Below are 23,885 nucleotides of genomic sequence, written 5' to 3' on the forward strand. Positions count from 1 at the left end.
CAAGCCATCATCTCATGAATAAGTGTAATAATAAGTGGACCACCAATTAAGTAAATCTCAAATAAATAAATACATAAACAGATTAATATGCCTCTGAAATATATGAAAATGGCTATGAAATAAAGTCTGAAATTAATAAATGAGGCTATGAATACATATATATGTAAGCTTCATAAGTAGTTTTTCATTTTAAAAATGACAATTTTCAAAGGACTACTTTAAAATTATTTCAGGGCGCTTTTATTTATTTATTTCACGATAAAAAAAAAAATCAAAAATTCTGTCGAAGGTTTGAGTGACCAAAACGTTACCTTATGTAAAAAAATAAAATATTCCAGCAATAATGGAGACAGTGTGTGGGAGCTCTTCATTTTGTCTTCAAGATTGCACTTCCTCCAATGCACCTGTCATACTTAGGTGTGCAGAGATTTTTTTCAAAAGGTTTTGTTTCATGGCCAAATGTATTTATTTAAGACTTAAATTACATTCCATACATTTCTTCTTACTGCCTCTTCACTTCACCAGGACTGTTGACTCTTCTAAGTGTAACCTTTCTTATTTCTTGCAGGCTGACTTAGGATCCACTGATATGGCCCTGGCCCTCAACAGATACTTGTGTGTATCAGTGCTGCCCCTTCTCACCAAATGTGCAGCTCTCTTCTGTGCCTTAGAGGATCACGCTCTCCTGGTGGATTCTCTCATCCAGGCAGTCTACAGCCTCTCCAGGGCTCTTAGCTTGACCAAGGCTCAGAAAGACACCATTGAAGACTGTCTGCTGGCTGTGTGCAGGTAGTGCTTTCAGTTGGTGAAGCAACCTGCAGAGTTATGATTCTATCTCTGCTTGGTTATTATTTCAACGAGTTGTTGCTGCCTGCAGATAGGATATTGATTTTTCAGCAAGTCACTAATAGATTATACATGCTGTGATACAGTGTTATTGAGACACATCTTCCGTGGTCTGCCATTTTTAATTCAAGCATTATTGCACAATTAGCTTCCTGTATCTTCTGGTTTTTTTTGCTGTTTGGCCAAATCATATGTTGACAAGAGAAATGAGAAATGACAACAAAATATTGTTAACTGATGCAGACACATCAGGGCACTCTTATTACCACTTATTATACTTAATGAATCACTATAAAGCCTGTTTTTGCCCAATTTAGATGGAATTTACCAAAGTTCATCAAAAATGTTGACAAATTAACATCTTGCCCGTGGCATCTTCTCAATTATATGTGACATTCTGTTGAGACATGATAATCAGTCATAACATCATTCATCTGGTGTGTGTGTGTGTGTGTGTCTGTGTGTGTGTCTGTGTGTGTGTCTGTGTGTGTGTCTGTGTGTGTGTCTGTGTGTGTGCGTGTGTATGTGAGTGTTTGTTTTGGTGACTAATTCCATACTCATTTGTGTCCTCAGTAAACTCCAGCCATCTATGATGCAGCCTCTTCTTCGACGTCTTGTCTTCGATGTTCCTCATCTCACAGACTACAGCAAGATGCCACTAAAGGTGAATAAACACTTAGCAGTTACTACAATATATGTGAAAATATATTAGTACGCCAAGGTAAAGGTATAATATATGGGATTTTCCTTAAAAGAGTAATACCTCTATCACCTTTGACCAACTAGAAGTATATGGCAGTGTTTTTATCTGCAGAGACTCTGCCCTATGCCTGTTTTTTCTACTTTTCTTCTCACTTAGCTGTTTTCAGAATGTTTAGGTTAGATTGAGACATATTGGAAAAAAAAGCAACCAGGTGCCAAATGTAAGTAACAAGAGGAAGCTTTGAAAATTGTTAATTTGAAGTGGTTTGTTGAGAACTAGCAATGTCAGCAGTCTACAAACATTAACTGACAATTCCTGCATAGTATACCTTGAAAATGATACATTTAATTGACTTCATTTTTAAAATTATACATTTGTCAATCATTTAATCGAACAGCTCTTGACCAGTCACTACGAGCAGAGGTGGAAGTACTACTTGCTGGCTGGACCACTGGGTAACCAGGGTTGTGCATCTGAAGAGGAGCTCCACTTGTCAAGAAAGTTGTTCTGGGGCGTGTTCAAGGCCTTGGCAAAGACGGTAAAACACATTGTATATCTGTGTCAATCCTAAAATCACATAGAAATTATTTTCAATTCGAAAAATATTTTTGTGGAGCACCAAAAAAAACTGCAGAAAGTGAATAAATGTACCTTTGTTTTTTGAGTATGATCCTGGAATTGGTTCAGCACCTTCTTTTCTTTCGCCATCCTCAAGGTTTATTTCAGGACAAACAGCAAGATCTGTATTTGATTTTCTCTTTTAGTGTACTTCTAGAACCTGAGTGGAGGAAGATGCAGCACACTTGAGATTAAGAGTAAATTTTTCATATCCTGGTATGAAACCTCCTTGAACAGAGTTGCTAGAAATGTAAGAGACATAAGCAATAACTGACTCTTTCCTCAGTTGACTGCATGCATGAGCCAGCATATTTCTGACAGATACTTACCTGACTGAAACATGAAAACATCAAAGAGCTAAGTTCATAAGATCATTCCAATCCCTCTTGTGACCCACATCAAACGGCTTCAGAAAACGAGTCAGCACTGCACAGAGGAATCTCTTCAGAGAAATATTACAGTGTTTGTAGTTTAATGTAGGCATAGTATTTCAAGTGCCCTATTTATTGTACTATGCTTATTGTAGAGCGGCTACAACTGAAAAATAAGGTGAAGGCTTATTAGAGTAATGTTATATATGTGTACTAAATTTCATACAACTTTCTTTTATAACTTTTTCCATCATTAATGTCATTCCTTCTCTCAGCAGCCAAACTTCTAAAACATTATTTAAAGCCTGGTTTTGGCTGAAGAAATCGGATTTTCTGACCACACAATTTGGTTTCTGGCAGTTTTTTTCAGAGGCATTATTTATGCAGGGGTAGGTCTTCGTATCCAAAATATTTAAATCCAGTGTGTTATTAAATTTGACTTAAATTAATGCTCTGTTAGTAAAATTCAGACACAGGCTCAAATTAAACAAGAGCACACATTGTCGCCATTGGAAAAACCAGGCTTAACCAATATCATCCAATTCTAGAGTTGCAGTGCCAGCCATGCAAGTGGATGTCAGCTCCCGGATATGCCAGATTTGGTTAAAAACACTTAGTTTCATATGTGCGTATGAACATAATGACCGCACATTTGAAAATGAAAAAAGGAACATATTTTGTTCAAATTGACTAACAATGTCATGTTATACATAGTGACAATGTATCATCGCTTTTTAGGGCAATCATATTTTATCATTTCTTTATTCTACAGATACTGGCACAGGAGGGCAGACTGTTTGAAATTTTTAATGACAAACTTTGTTCTCCATTTCTCCAGGAAATTGTGTCTCATTTTTATTTCATCATGTCTCATGCTGTCTGTTTTTCTTCTGTCCTTCTTCCTACACTGTCTCCAAAACCACCCTTCCACCTCCACCTCTGCAGCCCTATGAGCCTCAGTTATTCAGACTGTGTGTCCAGTGCCTGGCTGCCGTGGCCAAGGCCTTACCTCCCGACCACATGGACTCAAGCTGTGTGTCCCATACAGATAGAAAAGCCTCGATGGACACAGACGGACACTTTGACCCCCAGCCTGTTAATACCTCCAGGTAAGAATCTGATCAGGGATATTTATTATTCATGGATAATGAATAGCACAATTTGTGTATGGATGACTTGTTCTGTTCCAGGTAAAGGACTGGATTAACATTAGGACAAAGTGTCAAAGAGGTGTGGATATGAAAATGTATTTTCATGCTCTTGATTAATCTTTCCAGCAATAAAGCGCTGTTGTATCTTAATGTATTATTGTAGGTAAGAGCTACATGATGTATTAATTCAATTCAATTAAATTCAATTTTCTTTATTGGCATGAATGTTTGTAAAACAATATTACCAAAGCCTCAGATACAATGAAATTATTATATAATGATGTATTATTTCTTTCCCTGCACTAGCATATCAGTGCCAGAGAGACTGGAGTTTGTTGTGAACAAGTATGCAGAGCATACTCATGAGAAGTGGTCCTTGGACAAGGTAAACATCGCAATAATAATTTCTCAAATCAGAATGGCCTGTTCAAGATTTAGTTCTTTTTTTTTGAAGTGGGGTTGTATGAGTTCTTATCCATAGTCAGTGTATTACCTAAAGGGGTTGGCACATACACAGTTTGAAGAGGCAAGCCGGAGTACTGCCATGGAAGCCAATCATTGTACTGCTGTGGACTGGGGCAGCAGGAAAAAAAAATAGCCACCTACAAAAATCATTATCAGTACTGTACCTTGCTGACAGACAGCCCAGTCTGACGGGAAACTGAAGCTGTTATATTATTATTATGTTTACTTCAAAGCCATCAGAGTCCTTTGATAAAAACAGTAATTTTACTCAGCAGAACACAGGAGCTGCTGGTGTACCACACCCTTGATCGGTTTGTTTGTCTATATTATTGTGTTGCTTTGGTGGGGTTTTTTTAAGATTTCTTTCGGGGCTTGTTGCCCTTATAAGATAGCACAGGATAAGCTTGAAAGAGGAAGAGAGAGAGAGAGAAAGATAGATAGATAGAGAGAGAGAGAGAGGATGACATGCAGCAAAGGGCTGGAGGTTGGAGTCAAACCAGCAGTTGCAACAGTAAGAACACAGCCTGGTACACCAGGTGAGCTATTGGGTGCCCAGCTTTGGTGTTTTTAACTGCATTGTAAAATTACTGTTTTTGTCAAAGGGGTCTGGTGGCTTTGAAGAGAGCATAGGTCGATAAAATGACTTCAGCTCCACATTAGAAATTGCTGTCGGACAGCAAGGTAAAGTGGTAAAAATATTCTAAATATATCGTCCACTTAAACTGATATTGATTTCTTTAGATAGCTAAAATATGTTTTGTTGCTTCCCCCTTCCACAGCAGTACATTGCTTAGCTTCTGTGTCAGTATTCCTGCCTGCTTGTCAAACTTGGGGTGTGCCGACGGTCATCTACCATAAATAATACACTGGCTTCGGATAAGCACCTCATTCAACCCCACTTCAAAAGATCAGAACTATCCTTCTTAAGTTGACAAAGTGGAGCTGATGTATGGTATCCCGGTCAGGACTGAACCACTTAAGAAGACATTTACAGGATCATTTGTCTGCTCGACAGTGTCAAAACATCTGTGATGTGTGGTTGAGATTATATATTGATGTCTGCATATTTTCTAATGTGTGATTTTCACCGAATCTGTGTGTTATCTCTGTCAGTTTGCCAACGGCTGGGTTCATGGGGAGCAGCTATGTGAGAACACCAAGGTTCACCCTCTCCTCAAGCCATACAGAGCTCTGGCTGAGAAGGTAGAGTGAGAAGTCAAAAAAGATTGAAAAAGAAAGCAGTGAACTGAGAAATCCCAGAGGCACTTGCAACAAAATGTGGTGTACGTAATATAAAAGATTAAAATGCCTTGATCCAAGGTCCTTGCCGTGTGGAGTGGACAACAGACTTCTTAAGTTTTTGAAATATCAAAATAGTTCGGGCGTGTTTTGCTCTTCTGCTGTCCTTCGATAACCTGCGTACTTATATGTGGGTTTATGTTTCTGAGTTTTCCAGGAGAAGGAGGCATACCGCTGGGCAATTAAAGAAACAATAAAGAGTATGCTGGCCTTTGGATGGACCATAGAGAGAACCAAAGAAGGAGATGCATTTGGCAGGCAAACGTGTACCCGCAGAGTATCTCAGTCCGGACAGGTATATGTACTCCATAGACCACATTCAGCTTGCTGCTAGGCAACAAATGTAATCTCATTCACAACTAAAGTTCACCCTACTGGATTTTACATGTTTTTTTTTTGTTTTGGGTTTGAATGAGCAATCATCGGCTAAAACATGCGGTTAGCTTATAGGCAAATAGCAAACATTTGGCTAACTTAGCTTAACTTAGCTTTCAAATAGCCTGCTTGGGATGGGGAAAGTGGTTAGCTGGCTAGCTAGCTATAGCATATAGCATGCTCACTGCAGATTTCCACTTTTGTTCCTTTTTTTTAAGATAGCAATCTTGCAAATAGTAAACCTGTCAGATCCCTGCTTTTGCAAAATCTGATTCAGTGACTAAAAACTCTGACTTCTGACACATTGTGTTAAGATGTAAGAGTGTCAGACTTCAGTCTTTTAAAGGTATTTTCAAAGTATTCTACTGTGTGGTAGACATTAATCACTTAAGATGCAGCATAGATTCTTATGAATGCATGAAAATGCATTACATTTTACTTAACACCAACAATGAAGCATGATGACGCGTAAATTATTCTAAATGCATCAATATACACCTCACTTTACTTAACACAAACAATGACAAATTATGATACCGTATGGCCTGTCATTGCACACTTCCTTTCTACAGTTGATCATTGATATGTGTCTGTAGGTGAGTATAAGTATTTATAATGCATTGTTAGCCCCAACAGCCCACCTCTAGTTCATAACTAGTCAAGAGCATCCATAAGACCCTTGACACTTATAAATCATTGAGTCACATCTATAATGTTTTATTACTGTTGATATAGTGCATCAGTAAGCATTATGTGTGTTTATGAGTGTAGTCATAAAGCATTATGAATGTATTGTAATCCACTATTAATGCTCACATAATGCATTATAGATGTGGTCTTCATGGAAAGTGTTACTTGTTTGTTTTTTAATTTTTTTTTTTCTGTCTTAGCTGTCTTTTGAAGGAGCATCAACCTTCAGCCCCAAACCTTTGGACATGAGCAGCATCACGTTATCATGGGACCAGTGTGTAAGTAATTCATATTAACTGCTGTATACACCATTAAGAAAGTTAGAACTTTAATTCAACCATTAAGGAGCTGTGTGTAAGATTTAGGGAGATCTTTTGGCGTCTAGTATTGAGAATTGCAGATTTTAACAAGCTGAAACTTCTTCTTCTTAAACAAACAGAAGAGGTGATTTAAACCAGTCAAAACACAGAATAAAGCTGTTTCATGTTACACATCAGTTTTTCTCATGCTGTTTTGCATGTCTACACCAGGTTGCTCGCCTAGCTCTTCTGCTCACCTTATTTTGGATCAAAACCTCCAGGAGGTTTTCACCAGCAGCCGACTTATTCGCATAGATGTCTCCTCCTCTCCAAAAGAATTAGACCTGGTGATTTATACTGGTAAAAACACTGAAAAAACATTTTCATGTTTTAAAAATTGTCTTGTTCCGACGCTGCTTGCTGGCCTTATCTAGATCCAGTGTTTTGTTTGTCGATTCAGGGCTACTGCAGAAACATGGCTGAGCAACATGACAAGCTCCATGGCCGAGGACTGACTTTCTATGTAGATATAAACCGTTCAGGTGTAAGGTAACAAAATCATAACAATTCTAATTTTCTTCTGCTGATAAAGTCTCAGAAATCTTACACACTGGGCCTTTAATCCTGGCACACTATCTACAGAAGTGCATTAACTTTTTTTTTCTTTGAGAGCAGCGGCTTTCTCTGTGGTGTCCTGCCATGGACACCCTGGTTGTTCAATGCTTTGCGAATGATTGACTCATGAACAGAGATGGTAAGATGCCAGTTCTGTCAAGCCCTTAGCTGTTACACAAGGTTCTTCTTAGCCTTATTGAGAAATCTGGATTGTGCCTTTAGAGTCATCTTGCCTGGGTGCCCTCTTCTAGGGAGACTAGCCATATTAAGGAATTGTCTCCATTTATAGACAGTTTGTCTTATTGTGGACTGATTGATGTCTGAATTCTTTAAGATGACTGTCTAACCCTTTCCAGCTTTATGTGAATCAACTTCTCTTCATTGTCAGTCTTTTGAGATCTCTTTTTTGTAAGGCATGGTTCACATCAGCAGATGCCTCTTGTTAATGGCAAACTCAGAATATTTGAATGTTTTTTATAAGTCAAAGTAGCTCCACACCAAGCCTCCAAAGTCGTTTAATTGATTAGACTTTGCTAACTATGGACTCCAATTAGCTTCTGCTGAAGTCATTAGTCTAGGGCAGGGGTTTCTCAAACTTAATATTCAAAGGTCAGAATCTGATTTCTATTCAAGGCCAAAGGTCTGGAACGATTTGTGATAAGCAAATGACTTTTATTAAAGTTGCTTATAACTGCATTTCTGATATCTCCTGTCTCTCCTTTCCCTCAAACAGAGCTTCAACTGTCTAATTTAAACACTCCATAACTACCTCTGTATCAGAAAAGGACTTTTGTTTTTGCCCAGCACCCACGCGACTCAGAGAGAGGCTCCAGTAGCTCTCTCATGCTGTGATAGATCTCACAAACAAGTTTTTTGTTGACTTATAAAAAGATTTTAACTGTCAAAGGTTTTGTTGTCCTCACCTCTGTATTCTGGGGCTATTGCTGTTTAAAACGTGCTTTGCGTCACAGTGGCTTTTAACATTGCCACTCGCCACATCTCCAACTGTCTGTGCAAATCAAACTCATGGGCTACATGCTAGATTGGGGCAAAATGAACTCGGGTTTTCTCGGTCGGCTTTTCTTTTCTTTGCACATTTGGATAGTGACATCCTCACTGCATTGGCGACGTAATGTACAATGACAGAGGAGCCAGAGTCTTACTTTCCCACAGGACAGAACATGACTGCCTGTTAGCTGTTAACTTGCTAATTTTGAATGGATGACTTAAACGTCATGCGCTCGCCAACTGTTAATATTACCATGGCGGTGAAGTCAGACATTCATTTTTGTAACTTAAGTTGAGATCAGACCATGTTTTAAGACAAATTTATACATAAAAGCAGCTAATTCCAAAGGGTTCACTCAGTTTTTCTTTCCACTGTACATTTCAGTAATCTAAATAATACCTTGCATTTAAACATGGTTATAACTGTGAGTCATCAGATGTCATGTCTGTTTACAGTCAAGTGACAAACTCATACCATCTTAGGGACACAAATTTTATTGCCTGAAAAGTGAAGTCACCTCAAAAAGATAAATCATCTGCCATGGGTAACATGTTTGGAGTTCTGTATAATCATATTTGGGGTACAGGACTCATTTTCCTTAATGCACTTCCTTGACAAAAGCAGTTTCCTTGTTGGAGAAAAGGATCTGGACTCTCCTTCTGGTCCATTAGGATCCTGTCTGCTGCTTTAATAGCGAGTGAGGGGAGCTGATGTATTTGGCTATTATTTAAACCTGCCCAGCGCTGCTTCTTTGGCCTCTCTCTTGGCAAAATATATAGATAACGGATTTTACTCCTTTCTCTTTTATTTTTTCTGTAGAGTATGGCGGAGCAGTTGGCAGAAAACTACCATAACGCCTGGGCTAAGAGAAAGAAATTAGAACTTGAGAGTAAAGGTATCATAGCATGTCAGCAACTATTCTACAATATTTCTTCAAGACCGCTCAAGGGGCACAGAACAGTTAATGAAATTGCAATGTATTTGGCCCGTTTCTGGTTTCAGGAGGGGGTGGTCATCCGATGCTTGTACCATATGACACCCTGACTGCCAAGGAGAAGACCAAATTCAGAGAAAGAGCCCAAGATGTCCTCAAATTCCTTCAGCTCAACGGCTACACTGTGTGGAGGTGAGTGCAGAGTGAGCGTATGATTGCAAAAGGGCAATGTGATACAGTATGTATGAGGTGGGTAGCAAATGAGGTGCTCCATTTTCATTTCACAGTGGCGTGCAGGCAATTCTGGAAATAAAATTCATAGTTCAGATTATACAGTAATTAAGGTTAGAGCTCAATGTCTTTTCCAGCAGTCGTGTATCATTATCCTTGTTTGATTACACTCTTTACAGAGATAGAAAGACAGTGGAATTGGACTTTCCAGCCATAGCCAACTGCTTTGGCTCCACTCTCCTTCAGCGGCTGCTGTCTCACACTGAAGATGCCCAAGAGCACATGTTGGAGCTGGGTAACATGATGAATATGAAATAAAACACATAAGAGTTTTGACATTTTGCATTTCAAAGGTATGAGTTCACTGTGTAGCTGACAGTGTGAGGTTTTGAACATATTACCGTGCCTTAAAGAAGTATTCACAGATATAAAGAAGGCTCTGACATAAAACTAGGCCGTCAGTAGACAGATGCAAATACTTTTGAAATTGGTGCTACGTGAGCAGAGGAAAAAAAGAAAAAGGGGCTTCTGCTCAAGAGGGAGAAAACCTGCAACTAGCGAAATACTATGTGCCTGACGTAATGTGGAATAGTCCGTATGAAACAATGGAGGACAGCTCGATCTCGTGTTACAGTTTAACAGTAAACTAAAACATGTTTCTGAAAACATTTGAGGCAAAATGTGCAACTCTGATAGAATTTAGTTTAGATTTGATCAGTGCTGCTTAGTTTTACAGTTTGATTTTGCGACATCCGCTTTCACTGTGCAAGAAGCAGAAGACTCCCACTTCCTGCTCACTAACACTCGCCATCACGGGGAAACAGGGCTTAAAATAAATTTCTGAAAACATTTCGGTAAAAAAAAGCAATGCAGTAACGAAATCTTTGTTTATATTTGATCAGCACTGCCTAGTTTTATCATTTGATTGGATTTCAGTCTGAGTTTGAGAAACAGAGAGGGGCAGGTTGCCTTTTGAGTATGTGGTCATTGCAGTGGGGTTGGTGGTGGTTGGCAAGCAATATGACAGTGTGGAAATACAGTCTAGTTCGAGCAATGAGAGCCAGCAAAACATCTCCAAATGACATAATTTATGCCATTAGGAAGAGTTTTACAGTGAGGGAAGGAGACATATCTGAACATTGGTTAGATGGAGGAAAGTTTACCACAGTTCATCTACATGTACTGTCCACATTGCCTTGAGAAAAGCTTGTTGAAATATCCCTTTAAATCTTCACAATTTATTAACCCCCATCATCTGGATCGACATCAATTTTCTTGTGCTGCGTCCAGTTGCCTTTCACAAGCATTTAACTCTTTGAAATGTGAAAATTGATTGGATTTATTTTAAAACAAGGAAATAAACATAATGAGCAACTTGGCACCAAATGTCCTGTAAGAAAGACCAAAAAATGACCAGAAAATTAGTTAGGGGTGATTATTTGATATTATCCAAAAAAAAAATTTATATGTTGTATGTTTCTTATTTTAACTTTCTTGTAACTGTCAATTCATTTCTTACAAATGTTGTTTGGCTTATTTTGAGATAAGCTTCTCTCTAACTTTTTACGACATTTTCGGGCCATGTCTTGATTAGTTTCTCATCTCTTCTTCCCTTGTTTTTTAGACAGAACACCAGCCAATTTGCTTGGTTTTCAAAGGGTTAACAATGAGCAACAGTCTCTTAAGTCTGCATTCAGAGAGTGTGAGTCAGGGTAGTTTTTATTTAAACCATTACACAATAGCTCACAGCAGGCCCGGGCTTTGTGAACTTGTCTGTCTTACATGAAAATTATGTAGAAACACTTGGATTATTTATATTTATGTATTTTGTCTATAGTATTGTGGTATTTTAAGTCGTTGTCTTTGATTTAGTATTTCATTGTGTTTTTCTTTCCAGAGGTAATGCAAGCCAGAGGACAGATGTCTAAAGGAGAGAGAGCTCCACACCAGCAGCCAATTAATTTTTTTTCTAAGGTTTGCCTCAGATCAATTACATATCTAAAAACAGTCAAAATATTCTGTCTGATATGGTATCTCTAACATTGATTTAGACTCCTTCCAATTAATTTTTTCCAATGCTGCTTTTTCTTTCCTCTACTTGCCCTTTTTCTTATTTCGTTCACGTCATCTAATTAGTTTTGTTAGGTGGTTGCCATGGGCGACCCTTCTGAGTAAAACCCTGTGGCTGTGTAATTTATTTAACCATTTTGGAAATCCATGTGGGTGTGTCGATTGCTGTCAGGACATTGATTAAAGCTTCCCACACAGTTCTGCCTCTAAGGAGGCAGCGAATGAAAAGGGTTTATTTTTTATTGATGGGACCCAATGAGTCATACACAGTCAGCCAATACCATGAACAATCCTGTCTCAGATCTCTACATCCAACACCTCCCGCTCAAACGCACACTCACACAACCACGTGTCAAGTGTCTGTCTGTCTGGCTGGCTGTCCATCCTCTCTGTCTGAATTTTCAGAGCGTAAGAAGAGCAAAATGTTAAACTCTTTCCTCTACAGGTCTGTCGTTACATCTCATGGTAAACACAATGTCACTGAGGATCCTTAAAAACTATTTCGCCAGGTTCAGACTACACAACATATTTGTCCGTTCTGATAGTTGTTAAGTCAGATTAGGTGATTATGGAGTAATAAATTCTTGCCGTGACTTGACTGATAGGCACGACAGATTACATGTTAGTCCACGATCTATAATTGCATTATATCATTGAAGTATTCTTATCCTATTTTTATGATTATTATGATTATTTTTTATGATTGGTGTTATTATTTTAATAATACTAATAATTGTTATTATTGTTATTATATAAGTCTCTGTGAGTGTTCATGTCCAAGCCGAACTGTTTTTGCAGTAACGTAAAAAGTGGCACCAGATGAGAGGAGCTACATTTGAAGTGCTGTGTGAAAATCAAGCAAGTCACTGACTTCTCCATAAGAAGCTCCCTCTGATTTTCACAGTGAAATATAAAGCTGGTACCCTTAGGTTATCACACATGACACTCACTGTTATTCTTGATTAAAGCCAGCATGGTGAAACAGATAGGTCAGGCTGTAATCGGGCCGATACCGTATAGTGGCATTGAATTTATTAATCTAAAAATAAGGGCTTAATTTGTACGAAAATGTCTGAGCTCAGTCTGATATGATATATATAATGAAACTAATATGGCAAAATAATTGGTAACATCCATTATTCTAAACTAAGTTACCAAATGCCTCTTGCAATAACATCATGCACATTGGGAACCAACAACACTCGCTTAGCTGTCACTGTTCCCTGAAGTACATAGGAAAAAGAAAATCAAAGAAAACTGGCTATTTAACCAGTGAACATGGCTGAAACCAGTATAAAGCAATGCATGTGAGGCCCAGTATATTTTATGCAAAAAAGTTTTTCAAACGCAACTTTTCAAACAAAGCTAAAAAAACCAAAAACCAACTTGCCTTAAATTGTGTGTTAATGGGCAGGCACCGTGCAGACCCGGGACAATTTCTGAAATTCTAGTCATGATCACAAGACATTTGAATCGCCTGAATTGAAGGAAAATGTGTTGAACTAACCAGTGATAAACAAGACCTCCAGAGTTACTTATTTGATGTAATGGTGCGGCTATAAAACGTGTCTTTGAATTAGATATATTTCTCAGAGAGTGTGATGTAGCTCCATATGAAATACAGAGACAGGGACAGAATGTATGTGATGTAAAACTGTCAAAATGTTTTTTTCTTTTTAATAACTCAAATTCGTCAGAGTAAGTTTAAGGGGAATGTGTGTAATACATTGATGTTGATACATAGAGTGACCTAGCTATTACTCCTTTCAACAGGTTATTCTTCCTCTATTGGAACAATATGTAAAGAGCCACCGTCTGTATTTCCTGTCCAGTTCTCTCTGTTCAAATGGTAACAGAGGCCACGCATCAAAAAAAGAAAAGGAGATGATTGCAAGGTATGTGTCATTCCCACAAACACATGCAGTGCATTGATTACACCAGCAGTAATTTAAAATTCTGCTCTTGCACAACATGTTGTTTTGGGACATTTCTTCAGACATCTTTTGCATGATAATTAAGATTTTATTTAAGGTTTTATTTAACAGAAGAAGCGGCATTCTTCTGATTTTCATCTGGTTTTCATCTTTCTTCTGTCTTTTCATCTCACATCCAGCCTCTTTTGTAAACTTGCAGCTCTAGTAAGACACAGGATCTCACTCTTTGGTAAGGATGGACATCAGTTTGTCCCACTGCTTCTCTTGTTAGCTGATTCCTCGTTTTTCTATCTAAGATATAATTGACCCAGATTAATCTTATTTCTTGTTTGTGTATGCATGTTCTGTGGTTGCATATCTTTTTGTCTGTGTTTGCTGACGTGATTTTCTCCAGAAAACGAAGCCTCATCAGTTACAAGCTGCCTCCATGTTCTGGCTCAGGCCCTTGATGCCAGGTAGCTAGATGGCACTACTGTCACACTCTGCCTGAATCGATCTCTTTGCTCTGCCTGTGGTCACATTAATGCCACACCGCCAAGTCTGAGGTTGAGATGACTGGTTTATTGAGCCACTGATACACTGATGCTATCTAATTGTGGTTGATATCACTTTTACTCCCTGAGGACAATGCCTCTGAAGCATGACGCCAGAAGTAGAATCACAGCTCGGCAGAGATTGATGTAATTTGGACTTGTCTGCAGGAGGAATTAGCGACTGATTTAGTTAATTTGACTGGTTTTATTATAGCCTGCCAAAAGAGACACTGCATGACTCCTTTTAAACATTTCAGTTTTCTACACTCTCCATTCATAACTGTGCCCTTATCATCGTCTGCTTGTCATTATTATAAAAAGATTTTGAGATATTAACTCCTCATTTTAAGAAAGTTTTTCAGTGCCAAGCCATTATTTTGAGAAAGTTTCTCATTAATTGTATACACCAAGCCTATGTATTTGAATCTTAAAATAAATAAATTTTGAGTCTCTCATTAAAAAAAAAAAAGCTCTCGTTAAACACTAAGTCATTATTTAGAGAAAGGTTTATATTATTTTTCATTACTAAATCAGTATTTTCAGAAAATATTTAAAAAAAAATCATATTAAAAATAAAAATTAAATCTCACTCTTTGGTCTTAGGGCATTGATGAAGTCCGCCCCGGAGTCTATCCAAGCATCTCTGCATTCATTCTTTGAGGCAGCTGCGGCTGACCTGGAGATGACAGTGGAAAACCTTTCTGTGACCTTGGTCTGTTTGCCTCAGAGTAGGAGTCAGCAGGCTAGAGGAGTGGCTAAGGTTCTCAGCTTCACAACTTCCGTTCTCCTGCCCACCCTCACCTCCCTCTTCCAACATCTTGGCAACCAAAACTATGGAGTGGACCTCCTAGGTAAGGGCGACCTTGATGTTAACTACCGTTAAGAAAGAATGTCTCAAAGTCTTGTATGACACATTTTATGATTTTAAAAAAATCACTATTCTGATAAATTGACCTGTTCTGTACAAATCCCCTTCTCCTTCTTCATCACCTTCATCTTCCTTGTCATTGTCTTCTTCTTTGTTTTCTTTTCCTTCTCATTCAATGTTCTTTTCTTTGGAGTTGATTTCTGGTTTGAACACACCCCCAGGGGCGGCATTGTGGTGTGGTGGTTAGCAGTGGTTAGCACTGTCGCCTCACCTCGCCCCAACCCTCGACTTTCGGCAGGGGGTCCTTGTGTGCGGAGTTTGCATGTTCTCCCTCTGTAAGCGTTGGTTTTCTCTGGGTTCTCTGGCTTCCTCCCACATTTTAAAGACATGCAGTTCAGGTTAATTGGTGCCTCTAAATTGTCTGTAGGTGTGAATGTGAGCGTGAATGGTTCTGTCTCTATGTGTCAACCCCATGAAAGTCTGGTGACCTGTCCAGGGTGTACCCCACCTATCGCCCTAACAGCTGGGATAGGATCCAGCCCCCACGTGACCCTTAAGAGGTCAAGCGGTTACGGACAATGAATTGATTAATGAACATACTCCTATACTACCACTTGCCATCGTGTACCATAAAATAGCTAGCAAAACAGAAAAAAAGCAGTCGTTAGTGTGTGTGATGAGCAGAGTCGAGGGTGAGTAGGTATGCTCGAGCTGCAGGCGAGCAGCTGAGGGTTGGGTTGAGATAGAGGCGGTCTAATTGGCGTAATCATAGATACACACAAACTTCGTTTCAGGCATAAAGGGATTTTACCATCGATAAAAAAACATAAATATGCCATTTTAACGAAAAGAGATCAGTTTTATTATGAATAGTAAATGCCGGGAGAGGAACTTTAGCACACCTTCCTGTACCTTCACAATAGTACATATACAGCCACCACCATATGTGTTTGGTAGTCTCATTCATTCCCCTCCATATGCTATGGAGCTCGATCAACATCTGGTTTCCACACCCCTGAAATCACACAGGGACACCCTCCCCTCAACTTCCTACCTTAATCATCTTTGAAACCAGTGCTCATTAAGTGTCTTAGCCATGGCCACAGAGCAGCAGCAGCATATTGTCTCCCTCACTCATATCCTGACCTTCCAGGAATCATTCATTACCTGAATCCAGCTCATCTATCTCTCTGTGATTGTAGGGCATCAGCTTTCCTTACTCAGTGTCCCTTTCTGCTTCTGAATGAGACCTAACAAGGATCTCATCTTCATCACCTTGTCTTTCCAGTGGGGAGTATCCAGGTGTCCTGTTACAGGATCATCAACAGTCTCTACTCTCTTGGGACCAGTAGCAGCATCTACATGGAGGGGTACTGCCTTTTTATGCTCATGAAAATAATTTCTTCTTTTAATCATGTTCTTTCTTCATTAACTGTGTATACTTTTATGTAAATGGTGCTCCTTACTCAGCTGTTATGCAGCAGTTTTTATGTATATTTCCTATACTGGAAGAACTGATGACCCTACTTTTAATTTGATGAATGACATTGACACCCCTGGTATTAAGGCTAATACCTTAATACTATACTTAAATACTTAATAAAAAAGTATTCCAGAGACAATACAATACACAATACATTTAGGCTTAAAAAATTCTGAAAGTAGTGTCCATTTGTCAAGATAATGTTGCTGAATAAATTGTTTAAGTGTCATAAACTTTTGTTCACCACAGAGCTTATTTCCGGCCATGATACAAAATCCAGTGGAAAATCCCATAGGCTTTTTTAAGAAGGAACCAGGGCAATGTTAGCTTCTGGGTTAGCCTACAGAAAAACATCTTTCCTGGAACACTCTTGATGAATGCTAAGGCTGAAGTAACATAGGGGAAAATGTTTTATCCTTAGATAGAAATGAAAGGAGCTGGCAAGTAAACTTACCTAAGCAATCCTACCAGTTAGAGTTTGACAAGATTTGGACCTCAGTTAGCCTCATGCTCCATCCTAATACGACATTCCCATACAGGCAGAGGCAAGCAGCAGGTGCTTGTCTGGCAGCCTTGACTGGGACTTTTCCTGTTTGCTTCCTGGAGCCATCCCTAAACCACAACAACCCTTACTCCATCTACAACATCATGAGTGCCTCTGAGAGAGAAGGTAATAAACAAACACGCTGGATACACTGTGATATTTATTAGTGTTGTCTGTTTAATCTTGGGCCTCTTGAATAGCTCTCACTCCCACATTTTATCCATAGTCAGAGTATAACTTACAGTAGATTTCTGTTCGTGTTATTGTGTGACTTTCCGTTTGAAACGGTTAGTTTGCATTCACCAAAGTCCTACAATAACACAAACTAACTAACTCATCGAAGGAGTGGTTGATCAGCAGCTCACGTGTTCAGTGAGCTATGGCTTTGAAGAGAGTATAGATGGTAAACTGTAGATGTTAACAGCTTCCACACTGAAATGGAGTTCTGACGGAAAGGTAAAGTAGTTAAAATACTGTCAATATGGCGTACACTTAAATTTACATTGCTTAGCTTCCGTGTCGACCCCTACAAACTGGGGATGTGCCGGGAGACACCTACCGTATGTCATATGCTGACTTTGAGTGTGGATATGTACCCTATACAACCCCACTTCAAAAAAAAATCTGAACTATTCCTTTAACCCCAGCCTTTTTTTCAGCTTTATTTTCCATGTCTGTTTCTGTTAGACCTTGGGCTGCCAGATCAGGTTGAGGACATGTGTCCCCTCCTGCCATCTTTGGATCAGGTTCTGGGGGAAGTGGAGGAGTTGGCAGGCGCTGGTGCTGGAGCTCGTCAGGCCCACTACATCCATGTCACAGAGGTCACTTTGCCTATGCTGTGCAGCTACATGTCCCATTGGTGGCACTGGGGCCCTGAGGGCCAGCCAGACAGCCCCATCTGCACCGCTGTCATCCCTCAACATGCTAGTGACCTTCTTGGCCACATCCTCCGTATCATCCACAACCATGTGGGAGCTAGCCAGGGGGACTGGATGAAACAGCTGGCAGGTATTGTGCTCATGTACAATAGTGTGATTGTTGTGTGGACCTTTTTTAGTCTACATCAGTTACACCTTTCATTTTTTTTGCACTATTAACACTTGTCACATCTTTCAGTTTTTTCTCAGCCAATTATATGCAAAGCCCGTACTGAGCTATTAAAGAGCCACTTCCTGCCGCTTATGGAGAAGTTGAGGAAGAAGGCAGAGTGTGTGCTGCTAGAGGAGGAGCAGATGAAAGCAGAGGGGTGCGATACCTCCGAGGCAGAGTTGCAGATACAGGAGAAGTTCACTGTACTGGTGCGAGACCTATACGCCTTCTATCCCCTCCTCATCCCATTTGTGGATTCTTATCGGTAAGGCATGCGTCCAAGGAGCTTAGATGTGGGGAGGTAAACTTATTTTCTTAGGCCAAAAGCTCCAGAAGTAATTTAATTTTTTTGTAGTAAATGAAAAGTGAAATAAACCTTTTTACACTGTATTTGATATTGACATTACTCCACTAGTAATTATTATCTCTGAAGCTATTCTTCTGAAGCTATTCAGAAACCTATTGAACACAAAATTGGACATTAATGTTTGTAAAAACCACTCTTGCTAAATTAAACAAATAAAAAATACAAATAAAACCATAGAAAGAGAATGAGAGTAAAATGAACACCCCCCTTTTGAATCAACATTGCAGGATTGTTGAAGCTGAGCAAACTTTTATGTGTACTGTTGCCATTGCAACTGTTGTAGCACACTTAATAGTTGTTGTAGCAGACTTTTGTATAACACTGGGTTCATACTGGACATGCAAGCAAAGTGTGCTGATTTTCTGTTGAGTGTTCTGCAATTGAGCGATGGGGCTGTTTACGCAGGACATGTCGTGGCCACAAACTCTGCTGCTGGCTTGCGATCCACACTGATAGTTTTGGTGTCTGGTCAATTTGTTCTGTGAGCTGCGAGTGAGTGGTAAACAGATATAAAACCGAGGGTATGATTATTATCTTGTTATTAATATTATTTTTTCTCTTTTCTGTGCCTTTGTTGTTGTTTTACGCTGTTTTTGTTTTTTATGAAACTCAGTAGAAAATAGTGTTAAAACTCGTCCAAATATTCTAGATAAAAAGGGGTAGGTATAATGAGTTTCACCTTCAACCTACATCTTTTCAGTCTCTCTATTTTTTTTTTTGTTTGTTTTTTTGTTTTGTTAGTCCTTTTGACTTAATCAATTGGTGTACATTTGTCTTGGAAAATTGTGTACAAGGACCGAAATAAACCAGCATTACCATTCTGAACAATGTAAAGGCTATATTAGATATGTAAATTATATGATTATGATAACTCATAAAACAGGCATCCCAAGAAAGACTAGCAGAAGCACACACAAACACAGACACACAAGCAAACAGAGACAGAGCTCTACATGTGAACAGAAAAGAGCAGAGGAGGAGAATCTCTTGCTGATTAGTGCGTAGAAATGGGCCTCTGGTGTGAACGGCCAGGTGACTACTTTTAGGCAGTCAATGACAATTAACATTTGAGGTGCTTCTGTGTCCAGTGTGATCATTAGGCCTTAACAAGTAAGTGTGACACACTTAACAGACCTGTTCAGGTATGTGTGTTGTCATCATAACAACAAACAACACGCATTTTTCTTTTGAACTAGTCAAATGACAACAGTACACAGTTCAATGTCTTTTCTGTTCATTCTACTTTTATGAATAAATCATAGATACAAAGAGTTTGAGATGGATGTTATTGAGGGGTTATTAAAGTTATTGTTTCAGGCATATGTTAAGATTTACAGGAATAAATTCTGCGATGAATATTCTGTGATGTGTTTTGATTGGTCTTGTCTCAGAGCCAGCTGGCTGAAAGAGTCAAACCCTGATGCTGAGCAGCTGTTCAGCATGGTGGCAGAGGTCTTTATATTCTGGGCCAAATCTCATGTGAGGATGACACTCAGTGTTTTTTTATTTTATTTAATCCTCATATCTATGTTAATCAGGTAGATATTGTATTCTAAAAATTATTTTTCTTCAACCTTGTTTGCAGAATTTCAAATGGGAGGAACAGAACCATGTAGTCCAAAATGAAATCAACAACTTGGCTTTCTTGGTCAACAATGACAAAATGTCAAAGGTCAGCCATATTACTAACTTGATGTTTTGTAATTAGGCTTACACTGATGTGCATCTCTTTAAATTACCGCCACTTGTAGTTGTTTGGCAATCACAAAAAAGTTTGCAACTTTCAGTTAAGTCTCAAAGTTAAGCTATCTTTACTGCTTTTGAATATTGCAGTTCGACCATGAGCAGAGGAGAATGAAGAGGAAGGGGGATCGTTATTCCACACATACCTCTCTCATTGTGGCATCCACGAAGCGACTGCTCCCTGTGGGACTCAGGGTTTGTTTTCCAAGCAACCACAGCCTTATCATGTTGGCCAAGAGCTGCTTCATTCAGGTCAGTTGGAAGTATACCAGCATTAATTTAGTCCTCATTATGACAAAACCTTGTAGTGTTTGAGTCACCATGTTTTTTTATGTTAATCAGCAGTGTGAAGATAGTGAAGATGAGTGTTTTAAATGTTTGTTGGATTTAAGGGGATATATTGGCATATATGGGACATAGTAGTCTTTAATATGTCTTCATTATATTATAATGACTTAAAACTGTAGTTAAACAAATATTTTTATGTTTTCGTCACATCAAAATGAACCATTTTATATATCAACATAGGGATTCTGTCATCTTCCACAGAGTCTGATGTGTTTTTTTCTTTTTTACAGTTTACCACTACAGACAACAGACAAACTTTGACTTTAGTTGCAGCCATTTGAGTTATCGTGTCAGCCACTGTTGTTCTCCAGCACCATGCATAGGCAGCCTGTTTCTCCAGATTCACATGTGGCTCTTTAGCCTCCCTTCAGTGGCTCGCTGTGGCTTTAACAGAAAAAGTCACATGCACATGAGTGTTAGAACAGTTATTTTTATTTTAATAGCTCTTATTTTAGTTTCTTTCTTACATTCTTCAATTGTAAAAATGTGCAGCCTATGCACTGGATAAGTATAATGTTTGAACATTTTGTCAGCTAAAATGCAGCATACGTCTACAGCCCAGCGCCTGTTCCTCTTAATTATAATTAGATAGTGATGGCTAATCTTGAGTTTCCCAAGTCAGGCAAGCAAAAAGTAAAACTCTCAGAGGGACAGATTTGTTGTTTCAGTCACCAATGTTGAAAGCCAAAAATACAAAATAATCATAAATTGCCTACTGCAGCATAGTCACCTTGTGGTAAAACAAATGATGGATTCTAAGTTAATGATGATAATAATAATAATAAACTTTATTTTTATAGCACCTTTCATACAAGAAATGCAGCCCAACATGCTGTACAAGAAGTGCTTCACATCAAAACACAGAAAAGACAAAAAGACATAATAAAACCGACATGTAAAAATAAGATAAATCAATTGATAATATCAATTGAGACCTGTTATTAATGTTGATAGGCCAGTTTAGACTTTAAAGACTATTTTACCTTAATTAAAAGGCTGTTTTGTGGCTCCAAACAGATGGCCCTTTTGATAGCTATGTAACACTAAATCCTACACACTAGATCTTTGAAATCATGTATCTATCTATTATATTTATGTATTTATTGTTGGTCTTTGTTTGCTTTTCACAGAAGAAGACAGAAGATGAGATTCGAGAGCATGTTTACAACCGTCTTACACATCGTCAGAGTCACGTAAATGCTGCCATTTTTAATTTTGTGTTCTAATGTTCTCATGTATACAGTATTGGGCTATTTTCATTCATGAGGATTACAATTTTTTTTATTTATTTTGGGCATGAACATCTTAGACAAGATTCTTGCATTACAAAATTAAAGAAATCCTAATACATAGTTAACTGATATGGTTTGTGGAATTCATATATCTATCAGCCTATCTTTAGTAAGAGCAGGAGTTAAGTGCAAATGGTAAGATAGGCATTGATTTGAGCTATCCTTGGATTCCAAATGAAGTGTATATCTTTTCAGACATTCTGCATATTCATTGCCATGCCTGAGTACATGTGACATTTAATTTGAGGAAGGCGTCAAGTGTGTGGTAAATTAAACTGAAGAATGCTCTCATAGTCCTCAAAATCATAAACTGTTTTTTTTTTTTTTTAATAATCTCATTCAGTTACTCATTGTTCACCAGGGACATCGATGTGACATACTCACAATGCTGTTCAGAATATGCATGCAATATCTGTTTATTTATGAGCCAGTGATAAATGTTTATTCATAAGTCGGTAATGAAAAATAGCATACATTCTGCTTTGTCATTAGCATAAACAAACTTTTAAGCCAACATTTGATCATTTTGCACAGCCTATGCTCCATCCTTTGTTGGTTTTATGAAAATTACTAATTATTTCCAGTGAAATAGGCAACTTTGTTGTTTTGGATCATATGATAATTCAAGCAAGGAAATTAAAGGCAATAAGGAAGGCAAGATTCAGGACAGCAACTTAATTTCTTTTAATAATGGTTATCAGTCCACGCATTTCAAATCCAGCACATTCATTCATTCTTTCTGCCCTGTTAAAAGTTCATGCTCCTGATTTTCTTTTCTCATTGCCATACTTTTTTTTTCCTTGAATTGAGGACCTCTCCAGCAGACCCCTCAAAAAAATATCTTGTATTGAATGGTTAAAAATACAAAGGAAGAAAGAGGATAAAAGAAATCAGTGTGACTCTGTTTCTTTTCTCTTTACAGGTGTCAAACTGTTTTAGACAAGAGACCCTTTGTTCTGAACACCCGAGTCAGCTAGAGGCCATCACTGACGTCCAAAGGACTGCGAACAGGATACTGGAAATAGCTAGAATCCTTTATTACCTGGACCAGGTGAGCTTTTAAGGCAATCTAAAGTTTGCCGTCTGTTTTAGCCTTTATTTAATATCTACCTCCAATGTCGCTTTTTTTGATAAACAAGCTCTGTTTTGATGCTGTTTTATGCACTCTGGCACCTTATGTATACTAGGAGTACAAAAACTATTCCCAGTGTGAATCGCATTTTTAATTGTGAATCAGAAAATGGTTGGGAGGTCACCTGGCACCCTATCAATGGCCAAATTTGGCCCACGGGTCTTACTTGAGTATCAGTGATCTCTAGTAAATGCACCAGTGTATTTGCAGCATTGTGACATGCAGCGGTGTCTGTTGTGACTGTACAGCCAATATTTAAATACAATGAATGCAACAATATATTTTTATTTCGGGGTGCTCATTTTGCCATTTACAACCTGTCCTTGTCATCATAAGACTTTGAGTAGAGGAATGTTGAGTAAAGTCTCTTTTTTTTGTGCCTGACAGCGCAAGTACTTGGTAATTTCTTAGAGCTGTGGTTATTAAAAGTTAGGATTTTTTACAAGGCCTGGCAGATAAGGGGATTAACGTGTGTGCTCTTTTTTTAAACTCTAATTTATTTTGAATGTAACAAAATAAATGCCTTCAGTGCTGATGTATGATAAATGCATGATAAACGCATGAAGGTGAATCTCTGCAACAGCTACCATTGAGACCCCTCAGGTCATTGGAGGTTCATGTGCAATACCTTGTTACATTATCTTTGTAACATCTTTATTCATCTTGGCTTTGGCATTCAGGTGGAACACCCGCAGAGAAATAAAAAGCCTGCGTGGCACAGGGTCTTATCCAAACAGAGGAAACGAGCGGTGGTGGCCTGCCTGAGGATGGCTCCCCTCTACAATTTACCCAGGTACAAACATTTTTAACATATGAAAACCCTGAAGCTGTGTGGGGTTTGTACGTAATGTATGAATAGTAATTTTATGTCCGTGT

The 23,885-nt window shown here is 38.6% G+C and overlaps 1 protein-coding gene across 2 annotated transcripts in view; it reads left to right on the forward strand.

Annotated features, from left to right (window-relative positions):
• Nucleotides 1-23,885, forward strand: part of ryr2b (ryanodine receptor 2b (cardiac)) — an 87,639-nt gene that overhangs the window by 37,986 nt on the left and 25,768 nt on the right. For both annotated transcript variants that reach the window (XM_088086955.1, XM_088086956.1), the window contains exons 50-75: nucleotides 569-789; nucleotides 1,420-1,510; nucleotides 1,947-2,087; nucleotides 3,484-3,647; nucleotides 3,996-4,074; nucleotides 5,268-5,357; nucleotides 5,611-5,748; nucleotides 6,719-6,796; nucleotides 9,261-9,336; nucleotides 9,444-9,567; nucleotides 9,786-9,901; nucleotides 11,504-11,580; nucleotides 13,450-13,571; nucleotides 13,790-13,839; nucleotides 14,005-14,065; nucleotides 14,747-14,994; nucleotides 16,300-16,381; nucleotides 17,034-17,164; nucleotides 17,726-18,046; nucleotides 18,155-18,392; nucleotides 19,886-19,973; nucleotides 20,080-20,166; nucleotides 20,328-20,489; nucleotides 21,716-21,778; nucleotides 22,800-22,928; nucleotides 23,690-23,802. In XM_088086955.1, coding sequence (XP_087943081.1) covers nucleotides 569-789; nucleotides 1,420-1,510; nucleotides 1,947-2,087; nucleotides 3,484-3,647; nucleotides 3,996-4,074; nucleotides 5,268-5,357; nucleotides 5,611-5,748; nucleotides 6,719-6,796; nucleotides 9,261-9,336; nucleotides 9,444-9,567; nucleotides 9,786-9,901; nucleotides 11,504-11,580; nucleotides 13,450-13,571; nucleotides 13,790-13,839; nucleotides 14,005-14,065; nucleotides 14,747-14,994; nucleotides 16,300-16,381; nucleotides 17,034-17,164; nucleotides 17,726-18,046; nucleotides 18,155-18,392; nucleotides 19,886-19,973; nucleotides 20,080-20,166; nucleotides 20,328-20,489; nucleotides 21,716-21,778; nucleotides 22,800-22,928; nucleotides 23,690-23,802 — 3,290 coding nt within the window. The remainder of the gene's footprint in view (nucleotides 1-568; nucleotides 790-1,419; nucleotides 1,511-1,946; nucleotides 2,088-3,483; nucleotides 3,648-3,995; nucleotides 4,075-5,267; nucleotides 5,358-5,610; nucleotides 5,749-6,718; nucleotides 6,797-9,260; nucleotides 9,337-9,443; nucleotides 9,568-9,785; nucleotides 9,902-11,503; nucleotides 11,581-13,449; nucleotides 13,572-13,789; nucleotides 13,840-14,004; nucleotides 14,066-14,746; nucleotides 14,995-16,299; nucleotides 16,382-17,033; nucleotides 17,165-17,725; nucleotides 18,047-18,154; nucleotides 18,393-19,885; nucleotides 19,974-20,079; nucleotides 20,167-20,327; nucleotides 20,490-21,715; nucleotides 21,779-22,799; nucleotides 22,929-23,689; nucleotides 23,803-23,885) is intronic.

Source organism: Plectropomus leopardus, chromosome 13 (assembly GCF_026936395.1).
Source record: "Plectropomus leopardus strain MGB_pleo_1.0 chromosome 13, ASM2693639v1, whole genome shotgun sequence".
NCBI classification, from domain to species: Eukaryota; Metazoa; Chordata; class Actinopteri; order Perciformes; family Serranidae; genus Plectropomus; species Plectropomus leopardus.